Source organism: Biomphalaria glabrata, chromosome 1 (genome assembly GCF_947242115.1).
Source record: "Biomphalaria glabrata chromosome 1, xgBioGlab47.1, whole genome shotgun sequence".
In the NCBI taxonomy this organism is placed as follows: domain Eukaryota; kingdom Metazoa; phylum Mollusca; class Gastropoda; family Planorbidae; genus Biomphalaria; species Biomphalaria glabrata.
In genome coordinates this window covers 61,626,460-61,651,612 of record NC_074711.1, presented here as the reverse complement: position 1 = coordinate 61,651,612, position 25,153 = coordinate 61,626,460, and the positions used below count along the sequence as shown (strand labels likewise).

At 35.1% G+C, this 25,153-nt stretch overlaps 1 protein-coding gene across 1 annotated transcript in view; it reads right to left on the bottom strand.

The window, feature by feature from the left end:
* The window catches only part of LOC106072333 (uncharacterized), a 71,701-nt gene that overhangs the window by 7,314 nt on the left and 39,234 nt on the right, over window positions 1-25,153 (bottom strand). Inside the window, exons 2-3 of the mRNA XM_056006287.1 lie at window positions 3,139-3,243; window positions 60-212 (exon numbers count right to left, since the gene is read on the bottom strand). Of these exons, the coding sequence (XP_055862262.1) occupies window positions 60-212; window positions 3,139-3,243 (258 nt within the window). The remainder of the gene's footprint in view (window positions 1-59; window positions 213-3,138; window positions 3,244-25,153) is intronic.

The window sequence follows — 25,153 nt, the reverse complement described above, 5'->3', positions numbered from 1 at the left end:
ATTTTCTTATTACCATACATTTGTATAGCTTCAAATAAAATACCACAGTAGCCTATTACCTTTGTCTCTGCTGTTTTGAATGTATGTTCTAAGCCTTTCTAATACAATCCAGCATGAGTCACACTCGACACTGTTGGAGTCCAAGGATCTCCTGAAGACGCTATACGATAACCTCCTGGAAGCTCTAGGTCTTTCGTGCTCAGTCACGTGATCTGCAAGTGCAAGATATAGTGTGAACTTGTTTGCATAATAAGGCAGAGTTGGGAACTTGAGATTTGGACTATCACTAAAATTCGCGCGAGGCCTAAACCCAACCCAAACTCTACATGTTAATGATTATAAAAGGGCCGGGATTTATCAACTGGCAACACAAGCTATAGCTTAGGCCCCCGGGTTTACCAATAGGCAACACAGGCTATAGCTTAGGCCCCCGGGTTTACCAATAGGCAACACAAGCTATAGCTTAGGGCCCCGGGTTTACCTATAGGCAACACAGGCTATAGCTTAGGCCTCCGGGTTTACCTATAGGCAACACAGGCTATAGCTTAGGCCCCCTGGTTTACCAATAGGCAACACAAGCTATAAGCTTAAGGCCCCGAAGAAATATTTAGCACTGACATATATATATATATATGGACTTATAACTGGCCAAAAAATGGCCACATATTTCAAATTGCTTAGGGCCATTTCAAGTCTAAATACGGATCTGATTATGAATATCACTGGTGTAAGCATTACAGAAGACGGAATTAGAGGAATTAACATTGACGATGTGTAGTGATCAAATAAAATTCGCTCTTGAACAAGCGCCAGAACTCCACCCCTTAGAAGAAGCTATCAGTGAAACAGATTTTAAAACAAGAATTCTAATGTTTATATTACAACATGGAATATGTCATTGTCTTCACTTTGAAATGACGTGGACCTATTGATTTCAAACACGCGTGGTTCTTCGCAAATGTACATTTTCATTCCGTAAAAAACGAGAACATATTTATTTCTACTCAAAATTACGTAATCGCTAGACGAACAATGATGTCATAATATGTCTTTCATAGGTCCATCCACTGGACTGGTCAATATTTGGTCATTGTTCACATCCACGCTCAAGGTTTCCTGGCAGATATTTCTGCAATTACTTGCCCCATTATTCATTCATCCGTAACGTCTATCAGCAGTACCAACTAAATCCCAATCGATTAATTAAAATGATCTTATTCAGGCCAAACTAAAAGGAAACAGAATGAAGAATAGAGATTGTAAAATAAAAACTTTTTCCATTGAATGAAACGTTTTTAGACTTTTTTTCCTTATATTGTATTCGTAGTATGGTAGAAATAATTCTATACTTTTTGATATACTTTTTGTATACACGAGTAACTTTCTTCATTTCTATTGTCATTGTTTGAAATATATTCTGGTTGTATGTTACTACGTCAAGTTCTAAGCTTGATCGACAACAGAGCGTGTCCTGTTTAGAATGTGCTGGACTCTACGACCAACTAGGGAAACGAGGCTCTTTTCAGTAAGTGAGGTTAGCTCTGTGTTTGTCCTTATGATGTCATGCTTAATGTTGTCACTGACAGTCATTGGTATTGCAAGTAGAAATGTCTTCCACTATCTGAGCAATTCTAGGAAATAAAGTCCAGAATTCAAGGTATATGCCATCATCGAAACACGATGGACGAACTATATACATTATTAGGACAGTTTTCATCAGAGAGTTTTCATCAGATAAAAAAATATTTCAAATGTGATAAATCCAATATTTTTAGCAGCTGCAATTTTCGGCCTTCTAGTTATAATTAATCCGCAGATAACATTTTCAATAAAGGTTGATTTTCTATATTTTATGACCTGACATACATGGACACAAACTGTCTCGCCGGACCTTCAATCTCTTATGAACATGCAGCTAGTTAGGCCTGGGACATATACTTGAGTTTGTTTGCTGTCCTATGTGTGTGTGTGTGTATACGTTGGTTAACAATGATTCAGTTTCCAGCTCAAACACTCTCTCTCCCTCTCTATGACACACACACACGAATGTAACACTCTCTCTCCCTCTCTATGACACACACACACGAATGTAACTGATGGTTGGAGACCGCTAACTCCAGATAACTTTAAAGAGTAACTTTACAATCTCTCTCTCTCTCTCTCTCTATATATATATATATATATATATATATATAATTCTCTTCATCACTGAAGAGTCTGGATGAAAAAAAAGAAGTAAAGGAAAGATCACTCTCTTATTTCTGCGGATAACAAAAAGGGGGGGGGGGGGGAGAACAAGTATTCACAAAATAGCTGGGCCGGACCGTTCTGACCAAGAAAGATCACTCTTTTTTTTTATTTCTAGCTCACGTAAAAAAAAAAAAAATGCCATTTTTATTTATCACGCGTAGGACTGGCGTTTTCCATCCCCCTTCGTCCTGCGGGAGGTTTGGACTAGGAAACAAACTATCGTCAACTCTGAAGGAACATCCGAAACATGTAAACATTTTACAAGCAAACATTTTACACCGCCGGACTTAACCATTGTGACCAAGAAGTCATGGAAAGAGAACAAGTAATCTACTATATATGATCTACTATGTATATTTACAGGTCACTAAATAGCAGGGCCGGACTTAACAAATGTGGGGCCCTATGCGAAACGGATTTCGTGGGGCCAAGTTTTGGGTAGGGAAGCGAATAATAAGTGAAATTTAAGAGTTTGTATTAGAAAATAAATTTGTCTATGCATTTTATTCATTCTTTGAATACTGAATACTACTTGTTTCCCCCACCCCCTTTTTTTCTTTTTTTTTCGTAGGGTAACTCTAGTCCAACGACTTGCAGAAATAAAAGAGTGATCTTTCCTTAACGTGGTGTCCAAACTCTTGAGCCATGAAGAGAATTATATAAGAAATATAAAGTGAATCTAAATGTGAAGAACTAAGTTTGGAATTGATCAATTAACATTAAACAACAAAAGGGAAACCAGGAATGGAAAGCCTTGTCATCCTACAATAAATACTTTCCCGACGAACTAATTAGTTGAAAATAAGAATTAGAATTTAAATGAAGCACTAGTTGCTATGTAAACAAAGGTCTAATGTATTAATTGTTCTCTATGTCAGCAAGCCAAACCTCGATGTCTGTAAAAGTCTCCTTTGAGATAATCTGAAGCTGTTGTTAGAACATCTTCCATTTCCGACCAGCAGCCTCCGCACTCATCCTCATCTTGGCTTAAACCTACGTACAAAGAAAAATTAAACATGGTTACAAAGACAGTTTGTGTGGAAACACAAACTCAAAATCAGCCCCCGAAGTGATCCACCCAGGCAGGTAAAAAGGTATCAATATTTGTAGAAAGAACATCAGAATTAAATTTGATCAAAGACAAATGACAGAGAGGAATGGAGAGTGAAGGTTGACAGATTTTGTGTGGTGCCCCAGCAGTCCAACAAACCAAAGGATAGGTGAAAGTGAATGTGAAGTTAAATGTGAACCTGGCCTAGCTGATGTCTTATAATGAATATCTAATTGATCTAATTGCTTTGTAGATGGTCAATCTCAATTCCTCAAAATAAATTTTAAAAAAAATCATTTCGTAAATATATATATATATATATATATATGCCCAACTTATTTGCATACTAAATAGCTTTTTTCTCTTTAAAAAAAAAGTAATTTTTTTTTTCGTGTAAATTTAGTAGTTAGTATAACAGAGCTTACTTAACTTAGCAATACAAATGTAAAAAGAAACAAAAACAGTTTGCATAAATGTGTTAAAAATATGTTAAATAGTCATATCCCCTAATAAAGAGCCTCCATTGTTCGTTACTGTTTGTGATATATGGACTATCAAAATCAAAATAAAAAATCAAATCAAATCAAATAGTGAATAGTTGTAGAAGTGGTGTATTTTTTATGAAAAAAACTGCTTGCATAAGTGATTTTAAAAAAATTAGATTTTTCGCTTTTAGAAAAGAAAAAAGTAGCAGTTGCATCATAACTTTGAATGGTCTAAAATATTATGACGTCGGATTTTCACTATCTTTTGTAGTTTACGAGATCTAAATTGGACGGACGGACGTACAGACGGACAGACATTTCGCACAAAACTAATAGCGTCTTTACCCCTTTCGAGGGCAGCTAAAAATTAGTTCCATTTAGTATTTATTTTTGTTTACACATCATGTGATTCTTGAATGAGAATAACGTTTGATTAAAACAATTATTTGTAACTTATAACATCTTTGTATTTCTAACTGACATAAGGTTAGTATTGCCGGAAGTGGTAACGGACATAAGCACTCCACTGCCTATAAAAGGCTTCCCTGACATGCGTCTCATATCTCCTGGCCTTCACGTGTAGCTCAGATAGTTTTAAACCAAACAAGGTTACAAAGACAGTTTGTGTGGAGGAGACACAAACTCGCAAATAAAAACATAAAACTAAAATGCTATTTAACCTGGTTAGAAAAATATTGCATCCCCCATTTTGGAAACCAACCAACTCAAGAAAACATAAAGAAACTAGAACAGACATGCTGAAAGAAAAAGGCTGAGAGATTTGTAACAAAAAAAAAGTATTCACATTTCACTGCAGTAACGCTATTAATAAAAAGAAATAAACATCAAGACATGCCAGAAGAGTAAAAAGTAACGCAGCAATAATGCATGAAACAATGAACATGAAATTACTCATTAAACAGCAACACTTAATAAACTACTCTGAATCTGATAGACCAAAAAGGTTTGTATACAAAATTATTTATGACTGTCTAAATATTACTATCAAGGCATAGAACTCTGAACTATAATGGGCCATGTGACACTATACACCAAGAATTCATTTTGAAACGTATTCAACCTATTTGGGTGAACTGTGTGCTAATAGCGTGTACTAGTAATACTAACAGGCTATTCTTATCATTTGTGAGACAAGGACTAGTCAATGTTATCATCCAAAGGCGTAGAAACATATTTTTGAGCAAAAGCTTTGCATAACGTATTTTTTCCCCATAATATACTAAAATAAGGTTTAGAAATGAAAATATAGGCATGTCATTTTGTGAAGTTGGTGCAAAATTTTTGTTTTGTGATTTCTGGGCCGGGGGGGGGGGGGAGGAGAATATATTGACAAGCACTGATTTACTAAATAGCTGCTGCTTTTAGAGGTCTAGCAAAGACAACTTAACTCACATTGAATGGTCCAGTTGTCCTCATCGGGTTTAAACTTACCACCTCTATCAGGTAGCCAGCCACTCGCCTTCGCATCCCATAAAAATAAAACAAAATAATCCGATGCAAAAAAACAACAACACAACATGATAGTACGCACATAGTGGAAATGTGTGTAACTTACACTCCAACGCGCTTTTTACAGTAGCTCTATTTAAGTCAGAACATCATGGAGTGGAAGGTGGAACCTAGATACGGATCTAAAAAACCGCTCTAACGATTTCCTTAAAAATTTAAGAGTTGATGTATATCGCTATGAAAAGAATGACTAGCTCGTTGACCACATGGGGAAAACTCTAGTTTGACCATTATAATTTTTCAAAGTAAAAAAAAAAGAAATAAATTAAAATCTGGCTTTAAAAAATGGCGTAGTCAGCCGTAGTGTACCGATAACTGAGTTGTTTATCAAATTTAAAGTTCCTTTCAGTTTATTGATAGATCATCTAAGCTTTGGTTATATTTTTACGTAAACTTTACATATAGATTCTAGATCTAGAAGTAGATCTTGATTAGATCTTAAGAGTTCTACATCAGAAGTCTAGATCCAGATCTAGTTCTAGAAGACAATCTAATGAGATTACCAATAAATGATTACACAATTACACAATGTCCGCAGACCTAGTGAGTAGCATCGTTGGTTCATTGAGCTGACGGTGCCACAGTATGAGTTTAATTCCAGTCTTCAGTAAAAAAAAAAAGAATTATTTTTTATTTCAAGTTTTATAATAGTCTTTAAAAAAATAAATTTTAAAATGTTTTTCTTGTTATGCTTTATCTCCCGAATTAAGATTTTTGATGTAAAATAGACTTTATTTAGAGGGCAGAAGTAAAAGAAAATATTTTATAAGCTGCAATTATAACTGCAGCTTATACAATTATAACAATGTAAATTGCAATTCTAACAGCTGCTTATACAATTATAATATTGTACGTTGCAATTGTAACAGCAGCTTATACAATTTTAATATTGTAAGTTGCAATTGTAACAGCAGCTTATACAATTTTAATATTGTAAGTTGCAATTGTAACAGCTGCTTATACAATTTTAATATTGTAAGTTGCAATTGTAACAGCAGCTTATACAATAATTACATTACCTCAAGATGAAAAAAAAAACATTCTGAATTAAAGAAACATTTTGGACTTTCAGCTTTCTTCCTAGCGTACACCAATGTTCCTTTTTTTTTGTTCTCTCCCTTTTTTTTCTTCTCCAATAATAGCATAATGGGAGGAAATCCAATCTACCGAAGTCGCGTTGAGCACGTTAGAGCAAAGGGAGTTAAATCTTGTGTTGACAATAAAGGTGTACCCAACGGTTCACTCCCTTTAGCTTTTATAATGTAATCTCTCTCTCTCTCTCTCTTTCTCTCTCTCTCTCTCTCTCTCTCTCTCTCAAGTGAGCATTTTAAGAATAAAACCTTTCACTTTAAAATTTCTAAAGAGGAATTTACCTAATGTCATGTAGTGATGGGTCGTTGATAAAACAATGGAGAAGTTTCGAATTGCGTTACAAATTGAATATCTATAGAATGCCCCTGTCCACCATTCATTAAGTGTGCTTTGGGCTATTTACAAAGAGGAACAAATGATATATTGAAACTTTTTTATTACTTTCGGCGCATAGTCCAGTAAAGAGCATCAGTTGTCGATGCAAAACTCATTTTGTGCATAGCTGAACCTTTAGCTCGTCCCTGCCGTCTATTTAGGAAATGGCTTGAATAGCAAGGGAGATGACTAAGTTGAAAGAGTCCTAAAAATAACGTTCACTTAGTCTTTTGTTTCCTAATACATGTCAGCTTATAATATGTTTATTTATTAATTACAATCATTATATTAGTATTATTAATATCATTTTTTTACTTGGACCAAAATATTGCGTTGGATTTTTTATTAAACAAGGCTTGGCAACCAGGCCTTAGTTACATGTCTCCACATTCTAATGCAGACAAGAACCTATGTGAAAATGATGCAGTAGCCCGTAGTATATACTGGTAAGTAGTCTACTACAGGGATCTAGAATCCTCCTTGCACGTGTATGCAAGCTAGAAAGAACTAACGCGCACTGAGAATGCCATTGGAGCACGGAACACTCTCTAGACAAAAGCAATAATAATTATAATCAATTAATTTCTACAAGAAAGCATGCCGAGTATAAATAATATACAGTGACATGTCACAAATGTTCAAAGAAATTAAACGTTTACAATGATGAAAGTAGAGAGATCCTGTTTCACTTCACTACGTCTAAGTCTCTATTGGGTTGTCTGGTTTCATTAGCCTTGGGAAATGGCACAATGGATCGAGCCGAATCATTTTGACGTCGTTTAAAGTCGGAACTTATTCTGTCATTTATTTTCTGTCAAACGGAAAAAAACATTATGGTTCATTTATTTTTCAAATAAGCAAACAATAAAGATAATCATTACGACGCTCTTTTGTTCTCTCTCCCTTTCTCTCTCTCTCACCCTGGCACTTATTTTCGCTATATGACTGCCTCTCTCTACATTCCCAGTCTCTCTATTTCTCTCTCTTTCTCTCTCTCTCTCTCTCTGAATCTTCTTCTGGCTTATTTCTCTTCACAAAATCTATGTCTTTCTCTTTCTCTCCTTGTCTGTCTCTGCCTCTCTGTTCCCTCTCCCTCCCACTTCTCTTTAAAGATTCCATTTCCATTTTGCCCCAATAAATGTTATTAAATTAACAAACGGAAGTCTATGTGTGCGTGCCTGGAGGAGGACGCACGCCACAAAACGCGCAACCCATCTTCAAAGAATTGCTTTAGTGACAACATCTTTGAAACATGAGCAAACATGTCTGGTAACATCATGTCAAGTATGGCGGCTCACACGCCAACAGTGGGCCACTCCTGGAGTCCACTAGATTAACTGTGGTTAGTCATTTCTCTTACGCCTGTCCTTGCTCCGTGTATTTACTGGATTGTATGTCATACTGAAAGATCTTGAGGCTGTTCTTGCACTAATTCAGGGAACCAACGAGAGTCTTATCCAGACTAAAAAACTGGCTTTGTAATTTTGAGATGCAATAGAAATTTCATGGGGAAGAAATTTAGATAAAGAATGTTAGATACACACGTGAGAGTGTAAGTTTTCTTAGGAGAATAAGACCTAGTTCTAGGTGGTTTCAGAATTAGAGACGATAGTTACTCCGGCTAGCAGTTGTGAAAAATAAAATGTCCAGCTTGACTTAGGAGTTGCAATGAATTCTCCAGAATGTACAATTGTTAAGAATAGTTCAGATTACAGTTTAGCTGTTCAACGTGTGGGTACGAAACTAATTCTGGAAAAGTTCTGGCTAACTGGACACTGAGAGGTTCTTGTCTCGACATGGAGCGGCTGACTAACAGTGAGATGGGTTGGTTTTAGGAACATTAGGTTCTTGTCTCGACATGGAGCGGCTGACTAACAGTGAGATGGGTTGGTTTTAGGAACATTAGGTTCTTGTCTCGACATGGAGCGGCTGACTAACAGTGAGATGGGTTGGTTTTAGGAACATTAGGTTCTTGTCTCGACATGGAGCGGCTGACTAACAGTGAGATGAGTTGGTTTTAGGAACATTAGGTTCTTATTATTGAACGACACTGAGTTCTTGTGAAAGGATGAACATTATAAAAAAGTTAGAACATAAAATAAATTTATTAGGTTTTAAATTTTCAATTTACCATTTACCACTTAAATACTAAACTGTGACATTTATTTTAATTATCTTTTGACCAAAAACGTCTCATAATTAATGTAAAAAAATGTGGTATGGAAATGGAAAGAACATTGAAATAGATAGTCCCTAAAATGAAGTCTAAATTAATATTATGTTAGAAACGAACGAGTATTCATTCTCTGGCAAGGCCAGGGTCGTGCTTCGTTATTCATTGTATTCATTGTAGTCCCTTTATCAGTGTCCACTGAAGAATTTTCTGGTGATGTGGCAGGTCTGCACAGGGCCGGTCTTAGGCCACTGCAACCTATGAGGTCGCAGTGGGCCCCGCGCTTTCATTGGCCCCGCGCTAATTCAAGGTGTAATTATTAAATGGCAAAAAAAATATACAAAAAACTCATGGAAATCTCCTGAATGTATTAAAATCTCTTGAAAACTCTTGAAATCTCATGAAAAATAGTCAAAATTGTCATATGTGGGTGTCATTCATTGCGGACAACGCCAATCCTACGCGCGATAAAAGAAAAAAAAAAGCATTGTCAGCTTTCATGTAATAAAATGTAATAATCGGGCAAATTTTATCTTAATCGGAAGTGCCAATACTTTATTTAGTTTTATAGCCACTGGCATTTAAATATTATTGGTTACAAGGTTCGTAAAGTACAGATTGCAATTTGTAACTTAGTAAAGAATGAATAAAATTCAAAGTCGAATTTTTTTCTTATACAAAATTATAATTTTCGCTTATTATCCTTATTCCCACACAAACTAGGCCCCGCGCAATCAGTTTCGCATAGGGCCCCGCAATCGCTAGGACCGGCCCAGGGGTCTGCAGCAGTACAGCCCTCTGACAGGCCACGAGAATTTTCTTAGCTATCTTAACGGCCTTCAAGGAATCTGTAAGGTCAGTTGTTATTATCCCTTCGGTTTGTCCATTTCAGTTTTTCTTACATTATGCGACAGCGGTACGGCGATAATTCTCTACACAAAGCTCATCTCCCCTTAGTTAAGTACATTTCTATATGAAACTAAATTAATTATTTACGACAACTTGATTAAGAATTAGTATTTTTTTATTCATGTGTTGTCATAGAATAATTGCGCAAAGTTCCAACTTGATTCGATAATGGGACGTGGGAGAAATAACGTGTGAATTATTCCGCTGAGACGGACGGACGGACAGACGGAGTAAGTTAATTTAAGCTTTTAAAAAAAAAAAGAAACCACAATAAAACAGCCATTTATAAAACTTCACATTAAAAAGTTCTTTAAAGTAGATTATAAAGCCATATAATTAGGCGTAGAGTCACGTGACAATATCAATTTATTTTCATTGGTTGACCTTAACATCTTTCAGTTAGTAGCACGTGAAAAACAATCTTTTAGCCATGTGTTGCCTGGAAACAGAGTCACTTTTCAGATGATGTGGTTTCGAAAAAACACAAAAAGTGTCCTCTACTCTCATAATTAATGATGTTTGTATCTGGATCAACATCTGAATTCATAAGATTCCAGGTTCCATAATGGTGTGAGTTGAATAGACGTATTGTTATAAAGAGACATTTAACTTACACAGTTGCTGAGATATAAAAGAACTGATATGTTCACGCAGTTTTCTTTTTGTTCAGTTTTGATTATTTTTTACATTTACTCTATTCAGTTAGCCAATTCATTGGTAAAATCTAGGTGGAGGTTGGACACGGATCTCAAATACAGCTGTAAAGATTTTCCTAGAAATTTTATATCTTTGGAAAAAGAATTAGCCTACTAGTTATCTGGCCACACAGGCAAAAAACACTTTGCTCTCCGTCTTCAAAGTCTAGATCAATATCATTGGAATTTTATATACTCTGCGATCTGAGTAGATTTATACATATGCCTAACCAGCAGGGGGAATTGAGGTGGGTTAAAAAATTATTTTTTTTGGTTTAAAACTTAAATCCATCATTCATTAGTTATTAGAGTCAAATATTCGTTGCGGGTTAATTAGTTATTTTTTACTTCCTTCTAGTTATACATAAAATGTATTTTTCTTCTAATATTTAGTTGTATCGCTAGAATGGAACAAAAAGTTGTCTTGCATATTAGAGATACATAAAACTATTGACTAATTAGGTAGTTATGTGCTGCCCTATTGAATACGTATACGATGTCATTACAATGATCAGTACGTCTGCACTGCAATGTTCAAAGTTTTCTTAAATGAGTCAAGCTAGCATCAGTTGTTCCATAGAGTTCACGTCTGCTCTGTGGAGAGATAGCGCCTATATTTGTGACGTAGTTTTCACTCCTTGGCTGGACTTCAATGACCTGACCACTCGACTCCCCCCAGTACACGTCTTTGTCATCTAAACCTGTCCAATCACACAGCACTAGTGTGTGCGTGCCTGTGTGGGGGGTCCACTTGATGGACACAGTAGCAGGAAATACTTAGTACAATTTAAGTCGCCCCAGCCATTCTTGCCTCGTTGTTTAGAAAAAGCCCATCCCTCCCTTGCAAATGTGTTCTTTCTGATACCTGGGGATTACATTTTTTTTTAGAATTCTGAATCTCAGTGTGTGTGTGTTTGTGCGCTTCTTATGAAATACTGTATGGCTGTGGTCTTTCCAAAGGCGAAAGTTTGTATCTGGACAACATGATGTAGTAAACGTTTGTATCAGGACATCGTGATGTAGCGAATGTTTGTATCAGGACATCGTGATGTAGCGAAAGTTTGCATAGGACATCATGATGTAGCAGAGGAATTCGATGCAGGAGGTGTCGTTAGTCTGTAACACGTTCTACTTGTAGGGTTGAAACATTATGAAACAAAATCTGTCACATCTTGACATTTATTTCTATAACCCACACGTTTCTACAATCTTATTTCTTCGTTTCATATCTACCTAGTACGTCATATACAAGATGTTATAGTATAAGTTATGTACGTCATCTTGTTAAGCTATAAACAAGATCTATATAGGACGTTTACATTCATCGATCATTATGAATAATATTATCGAACATTTACGTCAATATATTTCTGTCAACTATTTAGTTCTAACTTTAAATTTCTGCTCTCTCTGTGATTCGAATGAACTTGAAACCATTTCAGCGTTGCCTATATCTTGCAGTATGGAAACAAAAATTTGTTGTTTAAATTCCACCATATACAAATGATCAAATTCAAACTGAAATGACAAAAGAAATCCTTTAAATGCTCAGCGTTTAGTAAAGTTCTATCTAAAGGACAAAACACCCGCCATTCACATGATAGCTTCTCGCTCTACCTGCCCCTCCCATATTCCCATTCAGACCTTAGCTCACTAGAAGGCTTTTAAGAATCGATTAACTTACAGGTTATTATGTCCTACTTCCGTCCGCTGCTTGACATACGGTCACGGCTAGGACTTAAAAAATTGAAACAATTACTGGTTTTTATTTTACATTTTGTTTAGAAGAAAGCAATTAATAATTTTAAAAATATTAGATTTTTTTAAAAAACAATGTCATTTCGCTTCAAATTGTTTTCTCAGCTTTGTGGTCTGGTCACAATGAGACCTTAATTAATATCGGAAATATAATTAATGAAACAATAAAAAAAGATTTCTAAAAAGAACGTTTTTACTTGTTTGTAAAATGACATTAAAATATTTTTAAACTAGTGTTCGAATTATGCACATTTGTTTGTTTTTTTTCCTGCAATATTTGATATTATCCGAGACATTAGGCCTAGTAGTCCTTAGATTTCTGAGGCATTCATAGTGCTTATAATCTGAGGCATTAATAGTCCTTGTAATCTGAGGTATTCCTAATCCTTATAATATAAGGCATTTATTGTCCTTATAGTTTGACGCCTTCTTAGTCCTATAATGTGAGGCATTCTGAACTGTTATCATGTGAGACATTCATATTCATCATAATCTGAGGTATTTCTAGTCCTTATAATCTGAGGTATTCGTAATCACTGAAAGCCGAAACAAAACATTTGGATAAGTATAATCTCGTCAACGTGAATTTTTTTGATCAAAATCATTATTTCGACAATTCCTCAACTCTAAAAGATATACGATATTATCCTCAAATCAGAAGATTGTGAACAAAATAGCAGAATTATATATCCCGGTATAGAGCAAGCTGTAGCTGACATGAATGCTCACACCAGTCAGCCAAAGTCGGTGCTAGTTTAGTGTGAACTTACACGGTCCTGGGATGAGGTGTTAGTATTTTTTTTCTTTAATGACGTTTGTTTTTGGCAGGCTCTTTCCATTACTACTGTACACACAACACAACCTCATTCTTTCTAACATGGGACTGTCTTTGATGAATCGTAGCCCTAATGTTTGTTGTTACTCTGGTAACCTATCATGTAAACAACAACAACAACAACAAAAAACAAAAAAACAAATGCAAGCTATTATGAAAATGTTGAAGTCTAAACACCGATGGAAAGAGAGAATACCTTCATTTCTGAGATAAACATTTGTACTTGAGCAATAAAGAACCCCGACGTCATCAGTCATCTTTAGACGCCCTGACTCAGTTCCATGTACTATGTACACGTTTGAAACAATAAGACCAAAGTTAAAAGCGTACACATGGTATAGCCCACACACACACCCACAGACACACCCACACACACATTCACACACACACACACACACACAGACACACCCACACACACACAGACATAAGGAAAACCGTTGAACTGCCTCAAGTCATAAGTTTAATGAGATCTGCTTCAAATGTCGTTCAATTTCAAACCAATTTGAATGACCTTCGGCGACTTCTTACACTTTGTCTCATAGGCAATGAGTGGGTTAACCTTGTTGACTACAAAAGAGATGGATTTACAAATAATAGAATGACTAATAGGTTATTGCAGGACTAAGAAAGGACTATAAATAGTTTGTTATGTCACTTCCGGTGTTTCTAGAATTAACTACATTAGGGAAACAAAAGAGATATCGTTTTGTGTCTTCGAGAAATAGCCAGAGTGTAGTCCCCTGAATGTCGTTATTTAATACAAGTGACTTCTTGGTTGCCCCGTGTCAATTTAATTTTAAAGCCACATAGCCTACAATGAAAGTAATTGCCTGTGAACAATTTAACCATTTTATTTGTTTTGCCACAAAGCACAAGTGCTACATAGGCGGTCAAATTACAAATAATAGCAACATAGCAATACGCAATATGAGAATTATATATGTAATAATAGTATATATAGAAAAACAATATAAAGTTCAATAGCAGGAGCTAACTTCTGAAAAAAAGGTAGAACTAACTTTAAGAATACACTGTTGTTGTTTTTTTTATAGTATTTTTACAGATTTAGAATTTAACAGTTCAGCTAATTTTTCAACATTGGACATGGAATAATAATTTTGTTTCACTTATCTTAAAAATTCATATATAAATATTTATAATCAATAAATATTTATGTATAATAGGACTTAAGGCATAAAGAATAAATGCAGTTTCTACTGTTGAATAACTCCGTGGAAAGCACAATTGGTTTTCTTTTCATAATTCATTCTCTTCAATGAATAATTCCAATCTTTCATTTCAAATAGAAAAGAATATTTTTCCTAAACAAGCCAGTATCTATGTAATAATAGTATATATAGAAAAACAATATAAAGTTCAATAGCAGGAGCTAACTTCTGAAAAAAGGTAGAACTAACTTTAAGAATACACTGTTGTTGTTTTTTTTTATAGTATTTTTACAGATTTAGAATTTAACAGTTCAGCTAATTTTTCAACATTGGACATGGAATAATAATTTTGTTTCACTTATCTTAAAAATTCATATATAAATATTTATAATCAATAAATATTTATGTATAATAGGACTTAAGGCATAAAGAATAAATGCAGTTTCTACTGTTGAATAACTCCGTGGAAAGCACAATTGGTTTTCTTTTCATAATTCATTCTCTTCAATGAATAATTCCAATCTTTCATTTCAAATAGAAAAGAATATTTTTCCTAAACAAGCCAGTAACATCTTAATGGCCCATACTCTAGATATGAGAGATGAAACATCTTAGTGGCCCATACTCTAGATATGAGAGATGAAATATCTTAATGGCCCATACTCTAGATATGAGAGATGAAACATCTAATGGCCCATACTCTAGATATGAGAGATGAAACATCTTAGTGGCCCATACTCTGGATATGAGAGATGAAATATCTTAATGGCCCATACTCTAGATATGAGAGATGAAATATCTTAATGGCCCATACTCTGGATATGAGAGATGAAATATCTTAATGGCCCATACTCTAGATATGAGAGATGAAATATCTTAGTGGCCCATACTCTAGATATGAGAGATGAAATATCTTAATGGCCCATACTCTAGATATGAGAGATGAAATATCTTAATGGCCCATACTCTAGATATGAGAGATGAAATATCTTAATGGCCCATACTCTAGATATGAGAGATGAAATATCTTAGTGGCCCATACTCTAGATATGAGAGATGAAATATCTTAATGGCCCATACTCTAGATATGAGAGATGAAATATCTTAATGGCCCATACTCTAGATATGAGAGATGAAATATCTTAGTGGCCCATACTCTAGATATGAGAGATGAAATATCTTAATGGCCCATACTCTAGATATGAGAGATGAAATATCTTAATGGCCCATACTCTAGATATGAGAGATGAAACATCTTAATGGCCCATACTCTTAATATGAGAGATGAAAGATCTCAACCTCAAAAATGTGATGACAGAAAAAACAACTTTAACATGCTACATCCGTGTGAATGCATAAGATCTGGATGTGTTCACAGTGTTTATATGTGTGCACTCAGGTCTATGTAATACCGAGCGGGTTGGGCCTGCATGAAATTCATTTAAATAATGTTATGACCCTTTTATTCTTCTTCACCAGGCGCTAACGATATTCTGTTTTAATTCTGTCTTTTGTATTATTTCCCCTGCTTTGCTTGCTGTAATTTTCAAGTCGTTTCTCAATAACAGTGACATTTGCAGTGACATTGATAGCGACATTTACAGTGACATAAAGTTCAAAAGCAAGGAATTCAAATTCTCCCATTACCGCCGCACCTCCCCCATAAATAACATAATCGGGCATGGTTATTACATTTTATATACTGATTTCACGCTTGACTGGACACTTGCCTGGTAATATTGGAATGTTTAGTTTTAATGACATCATATTTTTAATTTTTTAAAGTTAAAGTTAGAGTGAAATGAATTTACTATAAAACTAGGATTAAAGATATGTACACAATTCTAACTATATATTCGCTTTGATTGTTTAAGTGTTACTCATTCATGCGCAACTTTTGAAGACTCATTTCCTATTAAGTCTGCGTCAGACTGATAGCATTCAGCCTGGAATGTTGTTATTCTAGACCAGGCATGTCAAACAAGTCGTTCGGCCACCTCAAAAATTATCAAAATAATGTTGAACTATTACGCTGGAAAATAAGAGATGACAAGCTACTTGAATTGGAAAATAGAATTTGTTAAACTGAAAAACGAGATTTAGGTTTGCAGTGAAAGCCAGCAACATTTGGTCAAACTTAATTGCAAGCCTTAGCAAATCATTTAGTGAAAGGGATTTTATGAAGGAGTGTATCGTTAAAGCTGCCGAAGTAATTTTATCCAGAAAAGGTAAAAGTATTCAAAGAAATAGCAAAACTAGGAACAGTGTGGCAGATAGAATAAATGACATGTACGTCAGATTGCGTGGACAATTAAAAAACAAAATAGTGGATTTTGAATTCTTTTCATTGGCTCTCGATGAGTCAATTGCTGTAACGGGTGTAGCACAGTTGGCTATATTCATAAGGGCCTGTGACCGGAATTTTGAGATACATAAGGAGCTACTTGAGTTCTGTTCTATGCATAACACAACAAGTGAGGATGGTTTTGAATAATAACAGGAGGTGATATTGCAGTACAATTTATCTTTGGTAAAGCTAGCTAGTCTAACAACGGATGGTGCACCAACCATGAAATGAAATGGTTTTGATGCAAAGCTACTTTCAAAAAGAAAAGAGACTGATGCTAAATTTAAATTTGCTCATTTTGAGTGCATCATTCACCAAGAAACATTCTGCGCACAGCAATTACAGTTTCAACATGTCATCAGATCGGTTTTTCAGTCGTTCTCAATTTTATTCGTCCCCGTGTTTTAAATCCTCGACAATTTTCAATGTTTCTGGATGACTTTGGACACAAATTTGATTGTGTTCCCCACTACACAGAACTCCGCTAGCTCTCCTTTCAAAGTATTGAAGAGATTTTTTCCACTGCGTGAAGAAATTGTATTGTTTCTGAACTTGAAAGGTGAGCCTGTTGAACATTTCCAAACTGACGAATGGATTCAGGATTTTGCATTTACAGTTGATCTTATTGGTCACCTGCAAGACTTGAATTTGAAACTTCAAAGTAAAGACAAAATTGTCACAACTGCGTGTGATTATGTGAAGTGCTTTCAAGCAAAATTACTACTGTAGATAAATCAAATATGAATAGAAAATCTTGTTCACTTCTCAACGTGTCAGGAACCAAAAAGATAAAATACGGCTCCAACATTTGGTAAATATGTCTGACACCTGGAATCGTTAGTAGATGCTTCCACTGGCCGTTTTCGTGACTTCGTTTCATAAGAGCAAGAATTTTCGTTGTTTGTATCTCCATTTTCATTTGCTTCTGAAAATGCTACTGGTAATGTGCAACTAGAGCTGATAGAATTGAGTCAGATTCTTTGTTAAAGCGAAGTATGTAGAAGTGGCTGTGCCAAAATTGTACAGTTATTTACCTGAACGGTACGTTGAATTGCGGAAATTTGCAGCCAGAATTCTAGGACAGCGAAAAAAACGCGTAAACGCGAAAATAAAGCAGTCTTGGTCTTAAACATAGTAATTTTTAATTATGAAAATGTGCTACAAATCTAGCTAACTAAGAGACAGGTATGCCATTAATTATTGCATTCTATTGTATTGTTTCTAATTTACATAAAACTAGTAGGCTGTTTTGCTAGTGATTTTTGGCTGCGGCCCCTCAGGTTATACTAAGTTTTTATGTGGCCCATACACCTTATTGAGTTTGACATGCCTGTTCTAGACCCGATATTTTTTTCTATGAACGCACTTTAAAAAATACTCACGTTTGGAATTTTTGTAAATCTAGATAGAAGAAGGGAAACAACTCGTTACACAGTGTGACTCTACCCTACAGGCTCGATTGATATAATTACTCAAATAACATTTTTAAGTGTTCGACATTTGTAGGGGAGATAATACGGTTAATTATAGTTATCTGCTCTTTGTTCACATTTTCATTTTAAAGATTCAGTTTAAATTCAAAAGACATTTTACTAAGAAATATAATGCCGAAAGATAGAAAAAGTAGAGAGAAAAAAAAAAAAGAGAAATATTGAGGCAATATAAAGCCGACCGTGACCTTCGTGACCCTATATCCCCTACATCGAAGGTGTCGCTTCGACCCCCGGAACATTCAGTGTTAATATCGCCATACTCTATTTATTTACGAGAGATCTGGGGGCGGGGCGGTCTTTTTCTTATCATTTATAATACAGACGTTACTTCAAAAAAGAAGATGATTACGTCCTACGCGTCATGCATTTAGTCATGCAAATTAACCAATCACTTAAATTCTGCAAAGTCACTGGTTTTCCTGGCTAGCTCAGGCAACCCATTCCATGCTCTAATAGCACTAGGGAAGAAGGAGTACTTGTACAAATTTGTCGTAGCATATGGGATGAGAAATGTGCCTTTATCTTTGTGTCTTTCTGAGTATTTTATTAAATTTTGTTTTTGTATTTGAAGATTATGGTTCAGTGTTTTATGTATAATTGCTACTTTACTTTTGAGTCTTCTATCCTGAAGGCTTTCTAAATTTAGTGATTTAACTAAAGGTGTTACTCTAGTCAAATGTGAATATTCGTTTGTTATGAATCTCACTTACATAATTTTCTGTGTGTTCTCTATTTCTAAGGTCTGTTGGATATTACCAAAGATCCTGAATTTGCCACAGCATATGACAGCATGCCTGCAGAGCTCACTGGTGATGTTGAGACACTAGCAGAGAATGAATTCTTCATGAAACACGTTGATGATATCACTATGAGGCTAACAGTCACACAAGACACAGTTTTGTTTTATGAAAATATCTATATGGTTGAGTGAGTAACATTACCTTTGTATACCATTGAACTTTACTTTTTTCTTAGAAATCATCACACATTACATTTATATATCATTGCACATTACCTTTATGTACCATTATACATTATATTTTCAATACCATTACATATTACATTTTATAGCTTTTCACAATAGATTTAAATAACATTACACTATACATTTTAACAGCATTACACATTAGATGTTTATGTAATTGTCTTACATGTTTGGGATGTTCCCTCGGTTTTTAAGAATTTTATACAGTTATTGGTGTTGATTTAGAGCCATTTATTATTACAGTTTGTTCTCTCCCTATCAGAAAATCTTTAATCCACTGATGCAATGGACCATTAATGCCGAAATATTTTAATTTTTTAATCAAACTATGGTGGTGAACTTTGTCAAAAGCTTTGGAAAAATCTAGTAAGATAGCATCTATTTGTTCACTATTATATAAACCTTTTGAAAAATCACCAATTAGTCCTATTAGTTGTGTTTCACAAGATCTATATTTCCTAAAGCCATGTTGGTATGGGGTGAGGACATTATGTTTGTCTAAGTGGTTTATGATGTTGCTACATATTATGTGTTCTAGGATTTTACATGTGATGTTGGTAAGTGATACTGGTCTGTAGTTTCCTGGGTCAGACTTTTCTCCTTTTTTAGATAGGAGGGGGTGTGACATTAGCTTCTTTCCAGTCCCTTGGTACTCTGCCCTGGTTAAGAGATGCCTGAAAAAGTCGAGTGGAAACGCACAACAGGTCCCTAAGGGCGCGGTCGAGCGAGTTGGAATCCTGATATAGATTAAGAATTTATATTTATGTGATTTGACTTGATTTGTGTTTTCGGAGCATCTAAAGTCAGCTTGAGAACTGTTCCGGACACGGGCTCCCCCTTTGTATTTTGAAAGGGACTGTTCAAGAGCGCCTAGTAGGAGCATGAAGGCATTTATAGTAGTAATAATTGACTAACGTGTTCAATTTTGATTGAGATGACAAGCCTTGAAATTTGCCAAGGAAAAGAAAAAGGACTTCACGGAGAACTTTTCTATTTATTGTATGGCCTAATACTTAACATGATTACAAACTGGACACCTATACCATGAAACACTATTTTAAAATACCAGAATTACAATACAAACTATACAAAGCATATCCTGATACTTGTTGCTAATACTTAGAGTATGGAAATACAAGGGAAACGATGGAGTACCTACTAATTGGATGTCCGCCTTTGTCAGAATCTGATTCAGTGAATCATTCAGGGCATGTAAATATAATATAGAGACACAAAAGATCGTCGCTTTAAAATATTTTTATCTGCACATTTTAATGGTGTTTCAGTTTATTGATGTGCTTATAACCTTATATTTCTACATATATCTCATATAGATACTATCTAGATATCTAAAATGTAGATCTAGATCTAGAGTAAGAGTTCCTTTTAGTAATCAAACCAAGACCGATTGAATTTCAGAAGAGGGAACATGGCTGAATAAATCTTGCTCTAGATCTGATCCACAACAATAGCACCACATTGGGCCTCTAGCAAGTTTAATCTTATAATTAACATTTTCATTTTGGTATCATTAAAAAATTGTTTTCGAACTGTTAATTAACTTAGATCTAGCCATTGAAATTGACATAACATGATATGGTACTGAGATCACGTTAAATACGTAAAGTCTTTTATACAGTTATAATCAATGTTTGCATAACCTATGTATAAAAAAGGCGAATTTTAATCGACCTGATCTGCTGTTTATAGACAAAAAAAAAACAAAAAAAAACCCCACTACAATCATTGACATCGCCGTACAACTATCCCATAATATAAGGAAAAGGGAAATGAAAAAAAAACAAAGAAAATATGGGAACCTAAGTTTGGAAAACAATCGTTTCTGGAAGTTGTTATATCAAATAGGGGATAATGACAACTGACCTAACAGATACCTTCAAGGCCCATAACATTCCTAAGAAGATTCTCGTCGCCTGTTAGAGGACGGTACTGCTGCAGACCAGACACATCACTAGAAAAGTTTTCAGTGAACACAGTTAAAGGGAGACTACAATGAATTTTGTTTCTTTCTAACGAAGCTCGACCCTGGCAGTGCCAGAAAATGAATATTACTTTGATTTTAAGAATTAATAATAATAATAATAGTAATAGTAATAATAAACAACTTAATGTAACAGTACAACGAAGAGCTAAAAGTAGCTTCAACTTTAGCCTCCGTATTTTGCCAAGGGCGGCAACCGAGCTGTCTAATCCTCTTGGAAAGTTATGCCTTAATTTAAACGTAAAATGGAGAATGAAAAATATTTGTTTGGGGCAACAAGAAGAAATCAATGGACAAAAATGGGAAGGGGTTGTCTTATGCGGAGGAGGCTGTATTAGAGGTCGCTTTGTTAGGGAATTAGTTTTGGGAATTGATCAATAGATAACCGATTTTCATTCCCTTCCCGGCGTTATGTTTCTATCGGCTCCTATTCTTGACATCTCTGATGGTCTAGATCCAGTACGAGACAAGCAAACGTCCACACAATATTTGAAACTGTCTTGGGTTTTTGAATGATAATTTTTAATGCATTTTGTAATTAAGAATGGAAACAGAGAAAAACATCTGTTTAGACAAACTCGTAGGCGGCCCTGTCTGGTTACGCTACTTAGTAAGCTGAAAGTCTATATAGGTTGTAAGGCAGGGTCACAATCATTTTGAGAGCGAGAATTGCCATTGTTCTCTGGTTATTACAAGTGCTTTGTTGACATTTACTTAAAATAGTAATATTAAGAATTAATTTGGTTTGACACAGAGGAATACAATCTTCATGTGTGAATTTCAGAAGCGATGAATTACAAACTATCAATAACCACATTCAATCTTCCTCTGTACATTTAGTACATTTAAAGCATGATTGCTTTCAGGACCGGATGTAAACTTCATAAGGCCCTAAGCTTATAGAAATATGGCGAATCTTGTAAAGTATCCTTTGCAATTTATTAATAATGATGAACAATGTCGCTGTAGCCATTTTTGAGGCCCCCCAACCTAGTGGGGGCAATGAGCTCTAGCCTATGTATCCAGCATTGATTGCATTCGATCACATCCAGTTCACGAGGTCTGTATTTCTTTTAGCTTCGTAATTAGGATTTTTTTTTTAAACGTTGTGTAAGAAATAGACAAGCTGATAATTATGGTAATCAGAGTTTGCATATTAATTTTAACAAATCACTTTCTGACTATTATATATTTTTTTTCAAAATGCTACAACTATCTGCAATCAATTTGCAGACATGTTTCTACACACGTAATCGCTTTCATTAAACCAAAAAACTCCAAATGCATAAACATAATATATTCATTTATTTTTGTTGTACATTTAATATATACAAATTTAATATAAAGGACTTTTATATGTTCTTTCATTTATTATTGAACCTCTTCATAAACTTTTCATTTAAATTTAGATTCACACACCGTAGCAATAACTATTCTTAAGTATTGTCCTAAAAATAGTATATTTTGTATTTTTAAAAAGGTTTGCATATTAAACTCTTAAAGCAAAAAAATAAATAAATAATTTCACTTAGATAAGACAGAAGTAAAAGTTGCACCTAATTTGGTCACTTTATAAAACAGGCTGAAATGCAATATTCAATAGAACTTTAAGCTTGCAAGGTCTAAACGTGACAGACGGACATACTTTACAAATATAGATCCAATAGCGCCTTTTTTAGGGGCCGCCATAAATGAATTCATTAATGGTATGCTTTATACGTCATTTTAAAGCTACATTTTTTTTTATATATATTCGTAACAGAAGTGGGCTGGAAATTATTAATTTTTAAGCCCACGTGGGTTTGTGAGGACGTTGTACAACCGCAATTATCTATCAAACGCATGGCCAGATTTATCAAGATGACAGGCCAAAGCAAATTGCATTTGGCTCTCGAGAGCAAGACTAATATTATTTAACCCGCGTGCTCTTAAAGCTGAAAACTAATTCTGTGGTCTGGCACTTTATGGAGCCAGTGGATCTCTCGCGATGGGCCCGTCAGGGGAAAGACATTTTCTACTCTCCAGTAGATGGCTAGATATGATGTGATTGTAGATTCCCTTCCACCCCCCCCCCTTTACAAGGGCTTATCAAACACCAGCTAATGCGCGGTTTCAAAACATCGTCATTCTAGGGGGCAGCGATTTTATCTTGAAGACATCTCTTTTTATATTTTCTCTGGCCAGATAGTATCCGAGTTAACGCGGCTCTTGCCAAGTCATCATGACATTTTTTTAAGAAACACAGAAACAGAATTATTAAGTTAAAACAAATTCACAACATAAGCATAACATCAAATAAATTGAACATCACCACCATTAACGCAACACCAACTCAACATCAACGCAACACCAACTCAACATCAACAAAACATCAAATGAACACCATATCAACATCAGCTCATCATCAACACAATTTCAACACTCCATCAGTTCAACATCAACACAACATCATCAAAACATCAAATCAGCATCAACACAGCATGAGCTCAGCATCAACACAACACTAACTCAAAATCGGCACAACATCAACTCAACATTAAAACAACATCCACCAAACATCAACATGACAGCGACTCAACATCACATAAGCCTCAACACAGTATCAACAAAACATGAAGACAACATCAACACATCTACACAAACTTGAAATGATACAGCAGTGCTTAGATCTACCACTTCATACATAATAAAATACAATAAATAATATTGAAAAATATCCGCCAGTTTCAGTTACAATATATTTTTTGTTAGCGATGCTTGAGGTTGATGAGATATGTTTCAAAAAATAACTGTTAGGCTGAGGCTCGTCGTAGATTGCTTGATTAAATAAAATGTCTTTTTTTATCCTCTGAAGAAGCGATACGTCTAGATCGGAGGTTATTTCGGTGTGACAAAAGCTTGAACCAAATTAATTGGAATCTGCGGTTTGTTGGCCTATGTCCAAACATTCTAGACTTGGACTCTCAATGTGTATGTGGTATTGCTTTGTGTGTGTGTGTGTGATTGCTTTTGCTTCTAATAATACTTTCATAAGGAAGACATGAAAGAGAAAATAAAGTAGAAACTATTGAAACATTTTTTTTAAATTTGCTGATACTCAAAGAATAATTACATTTGTTTTTGTCACACTTCTAGTTTCTCAGGGGGGGGGGGGGCGCACTTACTATGCTACTGATAGGCCGTACAGTTTTTCATGACATATTTTAAACGTGTTTCAAAATTATTTTTTTTTTTCAAAACGTATTTTTCAGACAACTTACTACATTTTAATTTGAACGAATCAAAATGAACCTAGATACTTTCGTTATAGAATTAGATCATTTTAAATACACTGGACATTTAACCGTTACCCCAATTATGGGTTCAGAGTGTCCGCGCGTTAAAAGCAGAAAGGATAGACCTTGTCAGATTCCCAGGCCTTCTTCATGGTGGCATGGTACTGGAACTGCTTCTTAACCACTGCAAGGTTGTTATTAGTATCATTTGTGCCTTGTCAAATTATTGTGTTCTTGTATGGCTGCAGTTCTGTGGTCCATCTTAATTGTCCTTTTTTAATTTCTATGCCAACTTATGGTATACTTTTAGTCACATAAACTAACAATAACTCAGGGGTACCCAATTAAAACACATAAATAGTATGATAAACACAGACACAGATAACAGTGCATACGTACTCCAGCCCAGTGAAAGTGTTTACTTTGATTATATCTGAGTTTTCAACAGTCCACAGGTAGGTGTAAGTGTCAACGTCAGAAGTTATCATTTTGAAAGGGATCAGAAACAGTCTTAATGTCACTTCTGTCTAATATCCGGCACACAGAAACAGAGAGAAACTGTTACCAGAGGTACAATGAAACTGGAGTGAATTATTGAGCAAGCAAGTCCTTGCCTTAGACAAAGTGTCACGTGATCAGAGCAGGAAAACAATGGGACACGTTGAGGTGCTATTAGTGCCGGTTTTAGTCTCGCAGTTTTCCTACCATAGGGCCTCAGCCCCAAGGGAG